Genomic DNA, 21170 nt, shown 5'->3' on the forward strand with positions numbered 1-21170 from the left:
TTCTGTCCAAGTAAATGAAGACTGCAGATGGACTTCAAGGTCCACTCTTCAACCCGGGCAATGTTGGGTATCCCAGCTACTTATCCATAGACCTACATATGTGTCCTCATACTATTGCTGCAGTTGCACCAAACAGCCCTTATCTATGCGCCAGGTACAGTGCGACTCAGCTTGTTTCATCTGTTTTGCCTGAAAACACATCTTAGTCGCAACACTCATATCTGTTTGCAAAGAAGGCTGAATATGTATATGTGTTATGATGCAGCAGCAGTGTCTTTTTTTCATGCCAAGTTCCGTTGTGTTTCATATAGACTCAGACAAATGAATAAGCAAGTGTGGCATATCAAATTAATAGTGCAGTCTTGTCACATCCAATTGCGATTAAGATGCACTTTCAGGCGAAAAAGATGCTCGGCGCAATTTAAGTCACCCAGGACCTCGCGGCTCACTCTTGCCAGGCGTCTTACTCTGCATGGTGTATTGATGTCAGGTGTATGAGCACACCTCTGTAACTGGAACTAAATAGCACACATCTTCTGTGGGAAAACAGTCCAGTATGTCTGATGACGTTCAATCTCATTACCTCTGAGTAAAGCGATTGCCAAGATTAATCGCAGAAATTAAATGACAATCTGCCACATATTCATGAGATTTGGGGGAGCAGAGATTGGATGGGATGGGATAGCTTACTCTCCATTTTATTTTCTACCTTACCTTGCTTTTTATTATTATGAGATCATCTTTTTATGTAATGTTTTAGAACCTGATACAAAATATTGAAAACATTTAAAAGTGTTAATAATATGATCTGGAAAAGCTCATAACTAAAATTGATATTTCTTTTTAATTTACACATTTAAATTTTACAATAAAATACATCATTGTATGTACATCACCAAGTCACTATCCATAACATTTTAATGTTTGAAAACAAGATTCCAAAACTCTTGAGATGTAAAATTCCTGTTCCGGTCGACCAGAAGTCTGAGAGCTACTGCCTCTTTTTTCGATTGCTCAAAGCTGGGCTTCCACATTTGCCTCATAGTGGACTTAGTGGTGTGTTCTGTCCTGAATGAAAAGGATTCTGGGGCTGGACAAGTCAGGTGCGTTGAATTTGATTTCCATTGTTTGTCTTTTAAACCCTGTTAAACAAAAAAGTAAATGCATTAAATACAGCATAATTCGCATTACTGTTGTATTTTAAGTCTCTCAATTTATATTTATTTTCGCACACTGGCACCGGTAACTGGATTTCATCCTAACTCTAAATGAGATCAATTTATGTTCTGCTCTAACTGCTTAAGTCATTCAGTATTCAATTCTCAGCCGGGTGTCGACAGCAAACAAAGGGAAGAATGAAACTTACTGTGCCTTTAATGCCATAGATACTGTACCAGCTACTTCAGTTTAAATATTCTTAAAAGCGCTATAGTACTTCTGCTACTTGAAGAAATACCTATTTGGATTCAAATGTAGTTGTCTAGGACTACCCAAGTATTTGGCAGGTATTTAGGTTCAGGCACACTTAACAACTGTCATCTGCTCTGCAGAAAGTGTCTTTGCACTGTGCCTGATTTTTCAAATCCCATCAGAGTTTGGAAGCACACAGATTGGCCCAGGTGTAGAAGGCTCAGATGTGCAATAATCTGTCATAACTTGTCTTGAGCTGCTGCATGGAAATAGTAAGAGCAACATTTTATGCCCCACACATGGTTGTAGCTTGCACTAGGTCATAGGTATCACAGTACAGAGGCGCCTGGATAAGAGACGCTGTGCAGAGGAGTGAAGTCCATCCCTACGGATGTTCCTTAAATTCAAGAGTGCTAAGAATAGATGTGACCCATCTCTGGAACATTTTTCAGGCAAGTGCTTGGCAGAACGAACTGCCTTTTCAGTAAGCCCATTTGATTGGGGATATCTTGGGCTGCTGTACTTGTGTATGATGTTCTACTGAGCCAGGAAACGTTTGAATTTAGTGCTCATGAACTGCATGGCATTATCTGTGTACAGCTGCTGAAGTATTCCAAGCACAGTGAAATGTCTCTTCATGTTGTTGATGACAGCTGTACTTGTGATGTTGGGTATATAGTCCAACTGAAACCAACCAGAATGCGAATTCAACAATACAAGGTGCCCCCTCTCCAAATCAAATATATCAGCAGCAAAAATTAACTAAGGGAATCTCAATAAGTGTCACCACTACGAGGTCATTGTTAGCAGACATAGTAAGCCAGAACAGAACAATTGCATTTGGCATCTTCACCACCCAGGTACCCTGATGCACTTGAGGCATAAAATGTCTGGATTCTGGAGGGTATGGGGGATGGCATAAAATTGACCCCTCAAAACAACACTGTCAGGCAGAGTAAGTTCATCATGCATCTCAAAGAATAGATGGAGGTCCTGGAATAATTCACAAGATGAGAACCAAAATAACTTTTGATAATCTATGACAGAGGTCACTGTTGAGGGTGGCCTTACAAAGCTCATCAAGATGCTTGGAGGACAGAACATTTATCTCCATGACATCCAGATCATTCTTATCAGATGCACAACATGGACTTCAGTTGGGCAACAGCAGAGTTATCCTTGTGCGTAAGCTGACAGAGAGGAGCAGTGACTTCACTGTAGTCAGAGGAATTTTGAGAGGTAGTTAGTCATACCTAGAAGTCGGAGGCTAAGCTTGTGGAAAGGTTGTATGGCATGCATCTATACAGGGTTTGGTTTGACACCGTGAGATGAACAGGTGGCCTACATAAGGAATATTAGTGACCCAGAATCAGAATTTGCCAGAATGAGTTTCATGTTAATTGAGCATACTCTGTGCAGGACTTTGAAAAAGGTACTGTTCAAGCTCTTCCATACTGGAGCCCCAGATTAGGATGTCATCCTTGATGATCTAACACAGGTAACTCTCAAACAGGTGCTCCATACAGACCTAAAAGACCATGCTGCCAGTACTTGATCTATAAAGTATTCTGAGAAAGGCATACCTGCTCACTAATGTCATGAATGTGATTAGCATAGCTGATTATCTGTCAAGACTTGTCTACCAAGATCCACGCTGGGCATTTAGGATGATGAAAAACTTGGCATTGGGTATTTCAACAATTATTTGTTCTAATGTTTTCTGGGTTTGATGTGGACACATGAGGGCCTTGTTCAAATGGACCAGGTCAATGCAGATACAGACAGACTCATCTTTCCTGACATTTTACACCATGACAGATACCCACAGAGTGGGTTCTTCCATAGGGGGGAATCACTTCAAGCAGTTATGCAGTTGATTTCTGCTTATCTTTCATGGCAAGGAGTATTCGCCTGGGAGCACACACAGCTGGATCAACAAACTCATTGAGACGCATGTGTTAGGTTAAAGACAACTTACCTATGGTGTTTTTGTCAATAAGTTAGAAAAGTTTCTGAGGTCTGGAACGTCTAGTTGAGCAACAAGCATGTCAGCACCCAATATTATTAGACCTAGCTTAATGCGTCACTCTTCTAAAATGTGAAACATGGACAGACAGGCAGTGGCATTGATTTGGAGCCAAACTTCAGGTTTGGATCACCTTACCACTGCAGGCGATAAAATTTGCCGTGTTGGAAGCGTCAATTAATGCACTAAAATTTCTGCAGTACAGAAGATCTTTTAACATTAAATTTGGTGCCTGTATCTATTTTAATTTCAATGGCATTATGGGTTTCTGTGTCAGTGAAGATGGTAAATATTTAACATTTTCTCAGCCTTGTGGTCTACACTTTCACAGTGGAACTCTGAGACTGAAGAATGGCCTGGAGCGGACTCTATTTCATTAACTCTTTGCGGTGAACTATTTGATCATGGCACACATAACGATGTCTAGGTTTGGACCTACACCACCTTGCAAACTGGTTAAACTTGTCACAAGCACTGCAGCGTTTATTCAAAGCAGGACGCTAGGAACGCTCAGAGTAATAGGGGTCACAACAATTTACACAGCTTTGTAATGGCTGTACTTGATGTTGGATGTCACATACACTAGAATCTCTCTTTAACTTTTGCATTTTTTGTTGGACTGCTCATGCACCTGAATATATGAACAGCGGTTTCTAGAGTCAGTCCTTTTTCGCGGCAGTAATAGATGCATGCATATGCCACAGATTATCCTGTCCCTGATAAGCTCACCATAATCACATTTCATAGCCAGAAATGTAAGCTTTGCCACATAAAACCAGAGCCGTAACTAGACTTTTTGGTACCCTGGACTAGAAAGAGCATTGGCGCCCCTCGCATTTTTCGAATAAGGACATAAGACGTACATCAGAAAAATGGGTGTGGCCTCATGGGGAAGGGGCATGGCATATCTAATTTGCCCCATATGATGATAAAGGGGGTACCACTGATATCCAGGTGTCACTGACAAATACAATGTGAATCCAATGGCTGCAGTGATGATTATTTTCTATAAAAGTATATTGTGTATCATGGAGCTTCGTGAGCTTCGTTTGCATCAGCAGATAGCTCCATGTGTGAGGTGTCTGACTGCCATGTGAGGTGATGGGTTTGAGTCCCGGGTATGACAGTATTTTGAAATATATGCATTAAATAAAAGAGGATGTGACTGGAGGGGAGGTGGTCAGATGGCGGGAAGTTGTAAAGGGAGGATATAGGGACTCAGGCGTTGATGAATGATTACAAACTGAGAACTGATAGGGGCAGCCGAACAGCGCCCCTGCCCTTCGGTGCCCTGTGCACCACTCTAGTTACGGCCCTGCATAAGAATGTAATAAAGCATCCTGAGACTATTCATGTGTGGGCTTGCTTCTCAGCCAAGGGAGTGGGCTCACTCACAATTTTGCCTAAGAACACAGCCATGAATAAAGAATGGTACCAAAACATCCTCCAGGAGCAACTTCTCCCAACCATCCAAGAACAGTTTTGTGATGAACAATGCCTTTTCCAGCATGATGGAGCACCTTGCCATAAAGCAAAAGAGATAACTAAGTGGCTCGTGGAACAAACCATTGAAATTTTGGGTCCAAGGCCAGGAAATCCCCCAATCCCATTGAGAACTTGTGGTCAATCCTCAAGAGGCGGGTGGACTAACAAAAACCCACAAATTTTGACAAACCCCAAGCATTGATTAGGTAAGAATGGGCGGCCCAGAAGTTGATTGATAGCATGCCAGGGCGAATTGCAGAGGTCTTGAAAAAGAAGGTCAACGACCAACGGTGAACGGCAAATGACTTCTTTAATGAATATTCACTGCACTCATTAAAAATTTGGTCCTTGGTCTATAAAGAAATTGTTCACAAAAGTCTATCAACTTTGTGAAAGACTTTTGCATGAAAGACTGTTTCTGAACGACTTTTGCATGAAAGACTTTTGTTGGCAGGAAAAGTATTTGGTCACGGTCTTTCACAAAAAAAATCTTATAATGGATAGGCCCCTTTAGTATAATTGCCATTTAAGAAAGAAAAACTTAATTGGATACAATATTATAAAGTATTCTTCAAAGTAATAGCCTCCCCTTAAAATCTAACCAACAAATTAGTCTCAGGAGAAGTAAATATTGTGGACAGGTGAAAGCTGACAGATGTTGTTTAACTGCATTTAAACTGTGGTTAAGAACATGCTCTTTAGTACAGCAGGTGCCAATGTGCCAACAGGTATATAACCTTCTCCATCTGTTTAAATGATTTATTGCTTGTAGTTGATAGCATTCTATGTGATCAGAATTCACGAATGACTGCTTTGCATTGAATAGAACACATAATTAGTGTAAACAGCCACAATGCAGCCACTAGCAATATTAACAAGAGGATTAAATAACCATTTCTAAATTATCAACCAGTTTTAAGCCAAGCACACTATAGAACCGGGGGCATTCATGGAATACCAATAAAATGGAAATATAAATGGAATTTGGATATGCATGCATCCTATATTTTTCTAAACTTTTACAGGCTTTATAAAAAAATTATTTATAATTTAATTTTACACAATATATACAGTACATCAGCACTTTAGGTTTAGTTAAAAAGCTTTTCTACATTGCATATTTTTTAGCAGACAAAGAAGATTTATTTTTGAGTTTGATACGGGTAAGTCAAGGTGTGCTAGAGCATCTTCCCTGATCACCACTTAATGAAACTGCCAATATTCTAAAAGCATTTCACCTAAACCTACCCTTGTGATTTAATCTGAAGCAGTGGAATAATTTAGCCTGTTGGCTTCCCAGAGAATGCAAATTATGATGTTACCAAAAGGAGAAGGATGTGATCGCTACATTTTAACAGTAATCTGCTGAGACTTGATTTTATTAAATCTGACAAGGGAGGACGAGGAGGGTGCACATTTCAGCTAAGCCTTTAGATGATAAAAAAAATCTATATCAATTATGGAAAATAATATATTAAACATATTGGGCCAAATGTAATAGGGTGAGAGTTGAGAAAATGTGAGAGTTTAGCATTAAACTCTCACTTTTTAAAATCACCCAATGTAAGAGTCCGAGAACATACATTTTTTTAGACTAAAAAACCTCACGATTTAAACTCTCATCCAGATATTTTCCATTTTGAAGATAAAATCGACCAATGTGAGAGATTACTGCTAAACTCTAACATTTTCTAAACTCTCACCCTATTACATTTGCCCCATTCTCTCTTTTGCTGGTTAAGAAAAAACAAAACATTTCAGCTGTATTATTATTTATTTATTTATAATGCATCACAAGGGTACAGCAGCACCATATCCCTTTGCCTAATTTTAGTTCATATTATTTTTAATGTAATAATGCAAATATTCAGAATCTTGAGTTTATTGTCTGACTTTTTTATGTACATACTTTGGAAATAAAAGTTATCTTAAGCTATATTCAGTCAGGGAATAATTGTATTAAAACTATGACTGGACATTTTATAATATTTTTTTTTTTTTAAGAAATATTTTTATTGAAACGCTGTATTGCTTAATATACAATAAAGATTCATATCACAATACACCTAGACACACAATTGTCAATACAATAGTAGATATTTCCAGTAAAGCGTAACGATCTTGTATAACTTTTTTGTCTGACTTGTCAAACCATATTATACATTTATCTAACACACAGCTGTAGTTATGTACATACCTTTTCCTGTAGTCGTATGTTATCCCACACTCTTCTACACACCATGCACTCAAAAGCATCAATGTAGTTGTCCTGCGTGACATCTTGCACACCCCAAGTTCTTTCTTTGATGGCAGTGACTAAGCGATTGTTGCTGATATGACCTTGCAATTTCCACTGTAAAAATTCCATATACAGTCTGTCATCTCGGTCCAACCGTTTAATGTATTGTGCAAGTTCTTGAGGATGCAAAAATCTGTCCACAATAATCACACTTTTATTGTTCGGGAGCCATTCCTCAATGTTACTGGCTCCGTAATATATTGGGATAGACCCCAGCTTCAGAGGTCTCCACAACTTCTCAGTTATGTAATCTTCACAAACCGCATTTTCAAATGCAAGGATGAACTTGTACTGAGCAAGTATGTTGTAGAACTGAGTGTCATCCATGAAAGATGGGTTGCTGACTTGTGGTGGTAGGTCTCGGTTATGCAAGCACTCACCATAGGAATCTACGGCAATATAATTCATTAGCTCTTTAACATAAGTATCCCGATCCGAGGGGGGATCACAGTCAGACTGCACATACACTACTGGAGCAAGTCTCCTTCTCAGAGCATTCTTTTTTCGTACAGGTACAAAGTACTCAAGCGATGTCAGGGTCTGCAGATCCTCCAAATACTGACTTGTCAATGGTAAATGGGAATGTCGGCTGAATGTAGCAGTGTGGTTAAACAAAGTGATGGTTGGTTGATGAAACAGTTTGTAGTTGTTTTTTGGAGACTCTTCATGAAATAAAGCCCATTCATGATTAAACTTACGTGGAAGCGGTAAGCTGTCTATGTTGAGATCTGTGCCTATAAACACAGTACAATTGTCACAAAGATTATAAACAAACAGCATGATTTGTGGCCTTTAGTTTGATTTTATGTGTTACGCCACTATTTACATTTACAGCTAGCTTTTAGTAGCACATAAACCCAACACTGGACTATAATGTAAAGCAAAGTCTATGCTTTAATGAACTATACAATAGTGATACAGAGTATGGTAGTTGCTCAAATCAATTTATTGAACTACATGCATAAAAGTGCGTACACACTGGACGATTAAAGTGGACAACTGAACGATAACGATACTGTTATCATTCAGTCGTCCACTTTATTGTCCATTTTTAACATCAAAACGATGAAAGATAATGACGACGCGCGTTCCCGCGGGTCGTTCATCAAGTAAACATGCAGCCCAACCTGACAATGTCGTCAGGTTGCTGCATGTTGGGGAATGGGGGAGAGAGCCCGGCGCTGAACGATATCGTTAATCATATCGTTCAACGGGTGTGCTCAATGTCATGAACGACATTGAGCACACCCTGCCGGGGACACACTAGACGATATCACTCAGGGAGCATATCGTCTAGAGTGTATGCTCCTTTACTGTATGTCAAGAGATCTGTGATGGAGTAGCAGCCTGGATGACTATCTTGCAGTCTCCTAGGTAACAGAAATACTCTGCATAGATTGGTGTATTCACAAACAGGGTTTTTGCCAGTAGCAAAAATCCCAACTCACATGATCTGTTTTGTCATTTGAGATTATGGTCTTAAATCTCACCTTAAGTAAAATTAGGCCTTTAAATCTACATTACGACACAACGTTCATGAATAAGGAGTAAAGTGACTAAAATAAAGAATGCTATACACAGTTTAAGTGGTGTATTGTTGTACATTATGAATAGGGAGTAATTAACTACAAGGTAATAGTAAAACATGATTAGAAGCTTGCAAGCTGCTAGAGAACAACAGGTTTGCAAAAAGGGTCATGGATTCCAACCTAAGAGGGTTAGTGTTCCATGCTTTGTGTACTAAACCATATGATCATTTTTATTTATAAATTATTTTTAAATAAATCAGAGCCCTGCACTAGCTGGATGTATAATAATATTATGTAAAGAATATTATTCTTTATAGAAGTTACCTTATATATCAACGGTTCATTCTGTAGACTTCAACATTCATTGAAACACGACATTTGGACTTTTCATATAACTGTATAAATATAAATTTTCTAAGGAACCAGAACTGTGCTACAGTAGCTATGGGGTCTATTTTCAAAGCCTTGGATGGAGGTAAAGTGAACGGAGATAAAGTCCCAGCCAACCACCTCCTGTCATCTTTCAAATGTCTGTGATATGGCAGTTAGGGGCTGATTGGCTGGTACTTTATCTCCGTTCACTTTATCTCCCTCCAAAGCATAGTAAATAGACCCCTATGTTTGGTAGCTGAGAACTTTACTCAAGAGGTCTAGTTTATGTACAGCAGTTGTACACCAAGTCGAAAGTTGCAAGCAATTCCCTGGGGTGATTGCATACTGAGCTCGTTTGTTGCATTAATTGACACTGACTGTTTCTATTGAGAGATACTAATTCAAATGTGCTTAGACATGAAGCTTCAATAGGCTTTGCTGGGGGTAAGGTGGATGTTATTAAGTTTTATGGTAGCATTAAGATTAAGGGGGAATTTAATTTCTTGCCTCTGCAACGGTCGAGCAAATGCACTATGCGACCAGTATCTTTGCTAGTTTTCCCTAGCACCCCATAAAGGTGCACAGGAAAATTAGAGAACATTGTTTACAATAATAGACAGTATTGTGCACACCATGAGAATCTGAATTCCACACTAAGGGCTTTATTTCCGAAGCTCGGCGTGCTTTACACTGACTGCAGGTGCCATTTTGAATTTTCACCTATAACCCGCCGGGAAGCAGAGGCTTACAAAAGCCGCTGCTACGAAAATAAAGCCCTAAGAGTCTACAATGCTGATCCTGGATATTTTATTTTTTTATTTAGATGACCAGGATATATTGCAGCATGTGTCAATGGGGTAGATGTATTATAGCGGTACTTAACGTGCCGCTATAACGCTTCCTGCTTCGCCTCTCTACCGAGGCGAAGCAAGAAGCACTACCGATGAGATGTAAGAACATCTCATCGGCCGGAGAGGGGGAGCGTTAACTCCCCCCTCCGGCGCTACCCGCTAGAGACCACAGCGCATCAGCCTAGTGCTGATGCCCTGTGTCTCTGTCCCGGCCGGCTCCACTGAGCATGCACGGGATCTCGCAAGTATCGCGAGATCCCCGCGTGCAGCCTGGAGCTGGCACCAGCCGCAGCAGGGTCAGCGCTGTAGAGCACATAACGTGCGCTGATACCGTTTCTGGGCTTGATACATCTCCCCCAATGGATTCTATCTAAAAAAATGCATATCTGGCATTATTTTTGTAAAGAGATTGATTTTATTCTATTTTCATGTGCAGTCACATACAGGTTCCTTAGTCCTATTATTTGCAACACATTTATACATACACACAAACTTGATAGCGATATCGTTTATCATTCAATCGTTCACTTTCTGAGTTAAAACTATGAACGATTATCGTTCATGCGCGTTCACGTTTGTAGTTCAGTCAGACTGAGGAACTCAACGATTTTCAGTAAAGGGATATGCAAAAATCGTTTGTAGTTCAAAAAAATCGTTCATTACATTTAGTAATTGAACGATTTTAGTAAACGATTTTTGTTAATTTTTCCCTTGAAAAAATTAACGAAAATTGTTTACTAAAATCATTCATTTACTAAATCGTTGTGTGTGTGCAGCTTAAATCTCTGAAAAGCTGGTGTATTCAGTAGGCTTGAAGACAGGAAGTTTGATGTGCTAAGATGCATACCCTGAAGTCAAAGCATTTTTTCAAATATCTTCTACACCAGTTTACTTATCAGTGAGTGTTATTATTTGCCTACTTGCTTAGAGAACTTGCATTTTAAGATTAGCAAATCTCTACTGTTCTATTTCCAAAATTTGGATCATTCCATGTCAAGTGGACCAATTTTGAAGATGGTCCCCATCTGCTGACTGTGCACTGTGGAGTCTGTGACAGTTGCACCCACCCCCACTTTGACGGCCAGAGTTTTGCTACTATTACAAACTGTGAACTACAATTTCCCCAAAGTTAGTCTGTCATATATGCCAACCTACATGTAAAATGTTATCAAGATTGGAAATGGTCAGGTGGGGACCCCTCGTCCACTTAATATGAAATGACCCACTTAAGCCATGTCCCAAATTAAGAAAAACAAGGATGCTACTTAGAACCACAAAGCTGTAGTATAAAATTAATGATATTAACTTTTCTATATGATGATTAAAAAAAAACCCCATTCTGTCTATCAGAAAAATAACGAACCTTCTGAAAATAAATTAATAAAAGCATACCATAAAATAGGACAGCTCTTGTCACCGGATTATTCAGGTACGTTCTATTTATGGTGAAAAAACATGTGTCTTCTCCACACTTCCCCAGCCTTCCATTCTCACCAGTCAATGGTGACCACCAAAGCATGATGGGATGACCACCCACTCCATGTTCTGAGCTTCTATGGAAGGTGTTTTCACGTAATTCCTTCAGTAATGGATGAGATGGTTTCTTTTCTTGAACATCTTGCTTAAGAGAGAGTTTTTGTTTCTGCTTTTCAAATCTACCCAGTTCAACCATCACCTTTGGAGAAACAGCCATAATATAAAAACAGTCTATAAAGCTACAATTTTAATATTTGTGTACAGAGTAAAAAGTAAAGTTGTCTAGTATTTGTATGGTACAAGCAAACCAGGCAGTATTTTCTATGAAACAAAATGCATTCATTTCCATGTTGTTATTTGTTGATGTCCAAATTTGCATCCCTTAAAAGGATTTGTCCCTAGCTTTAAAGTTACACCCTATGTGGAAAATTTTATTTTTTTTGGCAGTTTCAAAATCACTGTACATTGCCGTTCATTTTGCCTCCCAATATGCCAGATTTATTTACGCAATGAATTTGAAATCTCTAAATCAAATGTGGTTTAGCCCGCACCACATGAAGTTTAGGGGAAGCCATCATCATTACATTAAAACATCCCACCTTCCTACCCTTTACTAAATGGCCGTGCTACTTGGCATCGATCACTGTCCTCTTTACATCCCTCTTGATACTCTGGCCTGTGGGTTCCAGGGCTTAACAAGTAAATCAGCGTACCCATAGATATCACATTTAAAAATAGTGCCCCTTTGTTAATATTTATAATTAATGCTGCCACCTTATTTATTAGAATATTAGTGTCATACTGTGTTATAATTTATATAACACCTAACTGCCCCCTAAAACTTCAATTGTGTATTGTTATCATTAATAACTTACCTACACTTTTCTTCTCTGCTTGATCTGATGCAATCCATTGGTTTAAAGGAAATCCCAATGAAATGAGACAGGCCATAGGCCAGTCACATTCTGAATTTATACCACCTAGGAGCAGGTGTCAAAATCCAGTTTATTTGTGTTCTGAAAAGCTCAGAGCTTGGTAGAATTCTAAATGAAATGCTTCCAAGCTTGCCAAATAATCTATATGTTTGTTAATTTAACTATAAGTTTGACAAGATCACTAAATTGTGTACTTTTATTGGCCAAAAATACACCCTTTACTTATACACACCACCAAGATGTATCCAATGCTCGGTCAAATCATGTGTATGTCTGTAAGTCTGCCACTTACTGTACTAGAGTTCATTCTAGCACCCTGCATCTGTCACAACCCGTACAGTTCCTCATTCCTGTCTGGAGTGTCACTCTTTGCTCTGGTGCTTCTAGCACACTCAGCTGATGCAACAAACTGCTGATATACAGATCAGAATGTGCTAGAAGCACCAAAGAGCGACAATAAAAACAGGAAAGAGGAGCTGCACAGGTTGTGATAGGTGCAGGGTGCTAGAATGAACACTGTGTACTGCTACAAACAATGACATTTAACATACACAGTTGCTAAAACCAAAAGCTGGCAGAATGGAAACACATATGTCGCACACTAATTTTGTTTTCATGCAGTGGTGTCACAATGGGGGTGCAGACTCCCCCTCAGTGACAGGAGCCGGGTGCTGCACTGTATAATTAAGTGCATCACTCAGCTCCTGACACTGTGAGGGAGCCGGCCGGCACTGCACACAGGGCAGTCCGCACCTCCAGCACCCCCCCTGGCCCCCAGTAATAAGCACGGTGATGGGACCACGGGGAATCGGCCACGATGCCACGTCCCCTTCCCGCATGGCAACACCCCTGTCGACGAGGCCACACCCCATTGTCGGCGATGCCTGACTCCGCCGCACACACAGCCTCCGTCCCCGCACCGGGTGACACCGAGGGGAGGGACGCCACTGTTTTCATATTCATGTGCAGAACCTGTTGTTAATTATGTCCTTCATCACCTTAAGAAAAATAAACCAGATCTTTTCACTTTACCTGGAGCGTAACCAGTAGGAAAAATAATGTGATAATTAGGCATGAGGCCCAAAATGTGGTCCCCCAGATTCTAATCATATTTCAAGTTGCTCCGCATCAGCAAATCATTTTCACAGATTGGTTTGCAAAGATATTCTGTTATCCATTGTAGAATACTCATATTTTGCAGTTAAAAAACCTAACAAAAATATATAAAACAAAAGAAGGTAGGTATTATAAAAACATTACAGTAATGAATATTTCAATTTCATATTATACTGTGCAACTACATATTACTGAGTTGAATTAAATCATGTAATATTTTTTACAATTGAGATCTCCATCTGTTAAAATTACCTACCATTTAAGGTGGCACCTATATAACATTTAGCCAATTACAATGTACCTAAAATACTTGTGTTGCTTGCAGCTGAATATGAGGAACGAGTGCATTGGCATAAGTCCTCTCACTGTCCACACATATTGGGTTTGGATTCCAATGGTAACATCGGATACCTAAAGATGAGCAAATTACGGAATGGAAATTGGCAAGCTGTGGCACTAAACCAGGACATTGTGTGTGGCTTCAGCATCAACCTCAACAAGTTCATGGCTATGACAATCCTCATAGAGGACGTATTACAAAAAACAGCTTCTCTGTCACTAGCAGTCCCTAATACTAAAGGGTTCACGTCCGGGGCGCAGGGCATCCCAAAAGACACCCAGCCCAGGACCCCCCAGGGCATCACACGAAAAATGGAAAAAGGGTGACAGTGCAGTGTAAAGTATAGATGCGTGCGAGTGTGCGAGTAGTTAATAAGTGTTGAAAAAGTGGTTAAAATATATGAAAAAATGAATAAAAAACAAACATAAAAGGTGATGTGAAAAGTAACAAATGATGCAACTAATATCTCTGAATTTCTATTACCATATAGTCTTCATATATTGTTGCAAGTATAATTCAGTGTGCTGAGGAATTGTCCCTGATCGTTCAAAACTGCTGTCAACAGTGCAGAATTAGAGCAGTTAATTCTACACTCTATTATCTTTTCAGAAAAAAAAGCTGACATTTTGCAAAAGCATGTGTATAACATACCTTTCAATGTGTGCATACCTCATACCTGCTAGGTCCATTAAGTAGCATGGACATGCAGTCAGGGTGGGCAGAGCCTCACCTGTCATACTCTCTGTCAGACTGCCGAGTTTTGACTATAAAAATTATTAGAATAATACAAAGAAGATATTTATAACTTATAAATATCTTCTCTGTATTATTCTGATCGTTTTTATAGGCAAAATTTACCAAAATTGCAGCACTCCCTGAAAATACAGTGAAAGAGAGATGAGGCAGTAAGTGCTCAGCCTCACCTCTGATAGCTCACACATTGCCTGGAGCTGGGGACTGGGCCACGAAGCAGCCAATAAAACGCAGAGAAAAAGAGCTAATGGAAGCCTGCCTCACTGTGAGGACATGCCTTGAGCTATGATGGACACCTCTGACTGAGGGAAGGAAATTGGCATATGCAGACAGAGGAAACACACAAAGGAGAAAAAGGTGGGGAGGGTCCACTGCTAGGTGGAGATCTGTGTGTGTGGGGGAAATCTTTTGTGCTAGGGGGGGATCTTCTGTGCTAGTGGGAGATATGTGTGAGGGGGATCTGTGCTATGAGGAATCTGTGTGGGGGGATCTGTGTGAGGGGGAAGATCTGTGCAAGTGGGGCAGGTTCATATATGTATGTGTAAATCTGGCTCTGATACTAGCCATTGCCTCCCCATCCATTGACCTCACCGCACATCCCTGTTAAGTAGTGAACTACCTGGAGAGTTTACCAATCTCCCTGATGCCAGCTGGGTTGGCACAATACAATGACAACATAATTATTGGTTCAAAGCACAGCATTCTGTCACATTTACACCTAACCCCCATTACCTAGTTGTTCTAAAAAGAAACATCAGAGCTGTCTCTCTCTCTCTCTATACATATATTTTATATATACACTGAAGCATGAAAATGTATTGGCACTCATATACAGATGTGTCCTCATACCTCTAGCCTCAATACACCACGCAGCGTGACTTGCCTGGCGTGAGCGAGCCGCCAGGTCCCATGCCACTCTGCTAGCATCAGGCGTTTTTTTTCACCAGAAATGCGTCTAAGTTGCAATGTGATGGAACTAGGAAGCACCACCAGACTGTGCTGATTAATTTGATATGTGACACTTGTATATTTGTGTGCACCTGAGTCTCTGTATATGAAGCACAATGGAACTTGAAATGAAAAAAACTGTGGCCTCTACATTATAGCACTTCATATACAGATTAAGAGACTCAGTCGCACCCAGATATACATGTGTCACATATCAAATAAATCAGCACAGTCTGCTGGTGCGTCCTAGTCGCAAAAAAAAGAAGCAAAAAGACACCCAATGCTAGTAGAGTCTCACTTCACCTAGCGCGTTTTAGCGTGACTGTAGGGCCGTAACTAAGGTAGTGTGACCTGTGCCATGGCACAGGGCACTGCAGGGTAGGGGGCGCTGTTTGGGCCTGTCAATTTTCCTGTTTATTATCATTCTCACTTGTAGCTTCCTCTTCTTTTATCCCCAGCATTTCCTGGTTGCCCCAGGAGTACCCCTATATTTTCCCTGGCCCTTCCCTATGAGACCATGGCCCTTTTTCAGGTGCACTATCTTATGTCCCTATTTAAACAAAAAAGGGGGGTGCCAATGCTCTCTCTGGCACAGGGCACCAAAAAGTCTAGTTACAACTCTGGTATAAGGTCACATCTGTACAGTGAAACTTAAGGCAATTTCATGACACGACTCTCTTTAACGCCACATGCATTGGTGTTGTTTTCACATCTACCTGAAATTATTTAAAAAGTAGGCAAGTATGGTACACATACAGTATGAGTGTATTTTTAGGTACAAATTATAAGACATCAAATTAAAATTAACATGAGGTATATGTATGAACATTTATAAAAATACGAGTACAACATATAGTGACTTAGGAAACATGCCATAAACTCATAGGATTGAATTATGTTTCTTAAAGTATTTTTGGGAAAGGGGGTCTGGACTGCCCACCCTAGCTCTTTCTAATGGGATGTGCTACCTAGCTGAGACCTAAGTATTACAACATAGAAAACAGAGAAACCAGATGCATCATACAACCATTAATAATTATACATAATATGCGTGGTTTTTGGCATAAATTTGGCCAAAATTATGAGCTTACCCACCATCGTCAAGGCAAACCACACCAAACCACCCCAGGGCACCACACAAAATAAAAATAAATGTATTTTTATATTGTGTTCTGCCCTGGGGTGGTTTGGCTGGTGTGGTTTTGGGGTGCCCCACGCCCCAGACATGAACCCCCATAGTGTTAGGGACTTACCCGATGATGTTACCTTGACGATGGTTGGTAAGCTCATAATTTTGGCCAAATTTATGCTAAAAACCTTGAATATTATGCATAATTATTAATGGTTGTATGATGCATCTGGTTTCTCTGTTTTCTATGTTGTTTCTTAAACTAACCTGTTAAAGAGGAGGGACATGGGGCTTTATTAATAGAAAAATCCTTAAATAAACTATTGTTAATAAATTGCGTTTCCCCCCCCAACTATAGGCTCCACATTGTAGCACACTCAATGTGCTAACTAGTATATTTAGGCAGGACTATGGGCACTATTAGCTGTACACTAATGCCGGAGTGGTGCTGCATCTGTGTATGCTGCGACTGTATATAAATAGTCGCTGCAAGCGACTACAGTAATGTACCTTGACGCATGCGCAGTGCAACTTAGACAAATGCACAGTTTGCTAATTCCCTCAACTGAAAAACCATTGGCATAGGGTACAGCTCTGAATCAGACCCTGAATAACTATGACATCTCCATCGACCCCACCCCTACCTTCTTTTTCAACCAATAAGACGTCTGGGACATACTGATGTACAGTGGGAGGCTAGATCCGGAGGAGCTCACTCCTGTCTGAATAACAAGTCAGTGAAGCTGGGAACAATTCTATACTTTACATTTGTTAGGCCGCTCTTTGGATTTTCGATCCATACATGCGATATCTGGCCATACTGTACTCCTCCAGCAGCAGCGCTGCCTTTGTGCCTTTTAGCAGATATTTGGACAGATGAGTTTCCTGGATCGCAAGTTAGATTGAAGGTGTGTACGCATGAATCTGCACTTTGAATGGGACTTCCAAAGGTAAGTGTAATCGAAAGTAAAATCTCATCAAAAGTATTATTGTACATACTATTAAGTACAGGGCTTGACAAATTTTTCTAAAATCTAGGAGCCAGGATGAAAGTGTAGGAGCCAGACCACTGTCCCACCAAAAAATTACAGGAGTCAGTGAGGAGCACAGCTCTGTGTGTTATGCAACTGTTATACACACTATACTAGTTCACAAAATGGTCACAGTTGAATGGATACAGTAAAATGGAGGCCCCCTCACTGCTCTGCACAACTTCCCTGCTCCACCCTCCAGTAATAACGGACCACATTTCACATAAAATAATGGTGCTATAAAGTACAACAAAACCCCCCTCCCCTTGTGGTCACACCATAGACCCTGCTACCGGAGAGCTCTATGCAGCCGGAGATAGGAGACAGACAGCCAGGATGTACAGGAGGATCAACGTAGACTGGGACAGACAGCAGGGATCAGAGCAGGCCAGGATGGAGAGAAGTCAACAGTGCAGGTCGGGACGGACACAGGCACAGCAGTCACCGCAGGCGACACTCAGCACATGCACTCCTGTGCATGATATGAATACCGCAATAATATAGGCACGAATCTCCGCCGGAGCTGATGAGGATCTGCTTCTTCCCTTACTGCAAAAACTAGTAGCCGGGCAGCAAAATCTGGTAGCCATGGAAACCTGGCCACCGGGATTTGTCGAGCCCTGATTAAGTATGATTGTAGAAGTGTATATCTAGCTTATAAGGCAAATACATAAACAAAATTACAGATTGCTGCAGTCGTGCCAAACAGCCCTTATGGGCGCGCCTGGTCCTGTCAGACTCTGCTAGTGCCAGGAGTATTTTTTTTGCCAAAAAATGCGTCTAAGTCGCGCTGCAATGTGACTAGGATGCATCAGGGGACAGTGCTGATTAATTTGATATTCAACACTCTATATGTGCGTCACAGTCTCTGAATTCGTATGCAAAGTGCTATGATGCAGCGGCCGCAGCTTTTTTTTTTTACGCCGATTACAGACTCAGGTGCACACAGATATACAAGTGTTGCATATCAAATGAATCAGCACAACGCTAGCAGAGTTGCACAGGACCTGACGGCTCATACACACCAGACATATCGCACTGCATGGCGTATTAAGGCTGGATAAGCAAGGTCACATCTGTATATGAAATAACAGAGTCACACCAACTAAACTATGTGTCTCTTACAAAGTAAAGTTAGAATTACAATTAATATTAGCATATCAAGCCGTAAGTATAGTATGGGCCTGATTCAGAGCTGTATTAGCATATCAAGCCGTAAGTATAGTATGGGCCTGATTCAGAGCTGTACGCAACCCCGATGGTTTATGCGCAACTCTGATGGTTGCAGATCAGCGCATGCGCAGGACCTTTACTGCACATATGCTGATCTGACGACAGTCGCAGTGCCCCCTAAACTGCAGCCTGATTGACATGCTGCTGCCATTTGCGGGCGGGAAAGATGTAGCGTCGGCCAGTGCCCCAAAACACAGGAGCTTGGAAGGGCTGAGGTTCACGCAAGTGATCTGATGGCTGCGTCATTAGACGTAGCAGCGTATCACAGAAGCTGGCAGGAGGCATCTATTTACCTGTGGCACCACCATATTATTGCACAGCCGCTGCATATAAAGTCGCAGCAGCTGTGCAATAGTCTGAAAAAAAAAATAAACAAACATCTGTTATAGCCCATTTACACCAGAGTTCAAACCCGGGTTATTGTAGGGTTAACCTGGGTAGTTCCTTGGTGTAAAAGGGGATAGGGTTGGATTCCCAGGTCCAGTGACCCGGCAATCCAACCCAGGTAAATTGCAGGGTTTAACACGGGAATAACACGTGAAACCCTGCAGTGTAAACAGCGCGACCCGGGTCACGATGACCTTGAGTGCGCTGCATGCCGGCCAATTGGCGGGCTTCGGTGGCGCTTGGAGATTGCGTCATCTCCAAGGGTCCACTTCCACGCCGGCAGAGCCAGGTCATTGCAGACCCGGCTCCGTTGTGAACGGCGCCGACTCTGGAATTTCCTGGGTCGTCGCCGGCTAAATTCCGGGGGTCTGATCCGGTTTGGAACCCTGTTCCAACCTCCAGGTCAAACTCACAATTTAGGTATAAAAGCGGTATAAGTGAACGACTATTCTCAACATGGTTACAATTGGATGCTTAAAGATGTGAGTTAAGGAGCATACAAGCTAGACGATATGCTCCCTGAGCGATATCGTCTAGTGTGTCCCCGGCTGGGTGTGCTCAATGTCGTTCATGACATTGAGCACACCAGCTGAACGATATCATTAACGATATCGTTCAGTGCCCGCCTCTCTCCCCCATTCCCCAACATGCAGCAACCTGACCTCGTCAGGTTGGCCTGCATGTTTGCCCGATGAAAGACAATGGCAAACGACCCGCGTGAACGCGCATCAACTTTATCGTTCATCGTTTTGGTGTAAAAAATGGATGATATAGTGAACGACTGAACAATAACGATATCGTTATCGTTCAGTCGTCCACTTTATCGCCCAGTGTGTACGCACCTTAAGAAGTATATATAATTTGAGTATGTAACTGCAGGTAAATATTGCTGTATACCTGCCAACCTAACTACTTTTCACACTAGGAATATCTACTATTATTGTTTTACATCAACAATTACCTATGCTGAATTTAAATACACGTGCATTTATTAACATAACTGAATTCATTTAGATAATGTAGCTGAAAAATAAGTGAGGAATAATAAAATCAGAATATTATGGCACTGTGCAACAAGTGGGCTGCTGTCTATTCCGCATCACAAGGTTGGATTGTACACTAACGTTGTTGTACAAGGTTGATTAGTTCATATTTACATTGTGAGACGTTTATAAATGTAAACAAAGCGCAGTATTAGTATATAAGGCACATGCTTCTCAGACTCAAACATGAATACAGGAACAGCTTCAGCAATGACTGTCCCACCATTGCAAAGCTGGAGTGACATAATGAGTGTAAGTAAGAGATGCTTCCATTACTAACCAGTCCTCCTGCAGCGTTTCCTTCCTCTGTGTCTTTGGATGAACACAACACAATGACAATCATACACAGCCAGCTTGCTGTAAACTGGGGCCGGGTCGCTTCTGTACCGGGCAGATGACTGGTAATGTGAGCTTCACTGCAAACAGAACCTGATCACTCAGCCCAGATCCAGCTCACATCTTGCTGTAAGGAGGCACGGCATCTGAGAGAAAGGAGACAACAGCTGCAGTGAAATCCCGAACTGGAGTTCATGCAGTTCAAGCTCCAGAATACTTACAAAGTACATCTACTATCTTAGCTCCTACTCACAATGGAATCATAACCGTATTTTCAAGATTGCTTAAGCAAACCATTCACTATTAAAACTTAATTAATAGGATATACTGTAATTCCCAGAGTGCCCAATACAGAAAAATAACTGAATAAGAATAAATATTAAAATAGCAAAATAATACAAGGTAATACAGCTAAAGGTTATTCTGTCTGTAAATAGTGCACATTAGTTTTCACTGCATAATACTCTTCTG

The 21170-nt window shown here is 40.9% G+C and overlaps 1 protein-coding gene across 2 annotated transcripts; it reads right to left on the reverse strand.

Moving 5' to 3' along the window:
• Positions 1–825: 825 nt before the first annotated feature.
• On the reverse strand, positions 826–20850 carry POFUT3 (protein O-fucosyltransferase 3). 2 transcript variants are annotated; one of them, XM_088448271.1, is made up of 5 exons: positions 20644–20850; positions 13416–13593; positions 11467–11647; positions 7119–7954; positions 826–1142 (listed from the first exon to the last, which is right to left on the reverse strand). In XM_088448271.1, exons 2-5 carry the CDS (start codon positions 13491–13493, stop codon positions 918–920), a joined length of 1320 nt encoding a protein of 439 aa, XP_088304397.1. In that variant the 5' UTR covers positions 13494–13593; positions 20644–20850; the 3' UTR covers positions 826–917. The 2 variants fall into 2 exon arrangements, with proteins under 2 accessions (XP_088304397.1, XP_088304396.1); XM_088448270.1 differs by having other exon boundaries at positions 11365–11647.
• Between the last annotated feature and the right edge of the window lie 320 nt (positions 20851–21170).

The sequence above is a fragment of the Taudactylus pleione genome, unplaced genomic scaffold (genome assembly GCF_031769625.1).
Source record: "Taudactylus pleione unplaced genomic scaffold, aTauple2 ptg000454l, whole genome shotgun sequence".
In the NCBI taxonomy this organism is placed as follows: Eukaryota; Metazoa; Chordata; class Amphibia; order Anura; family Myobatrachidae; genus Taudactylus; species Taudactylus pleione.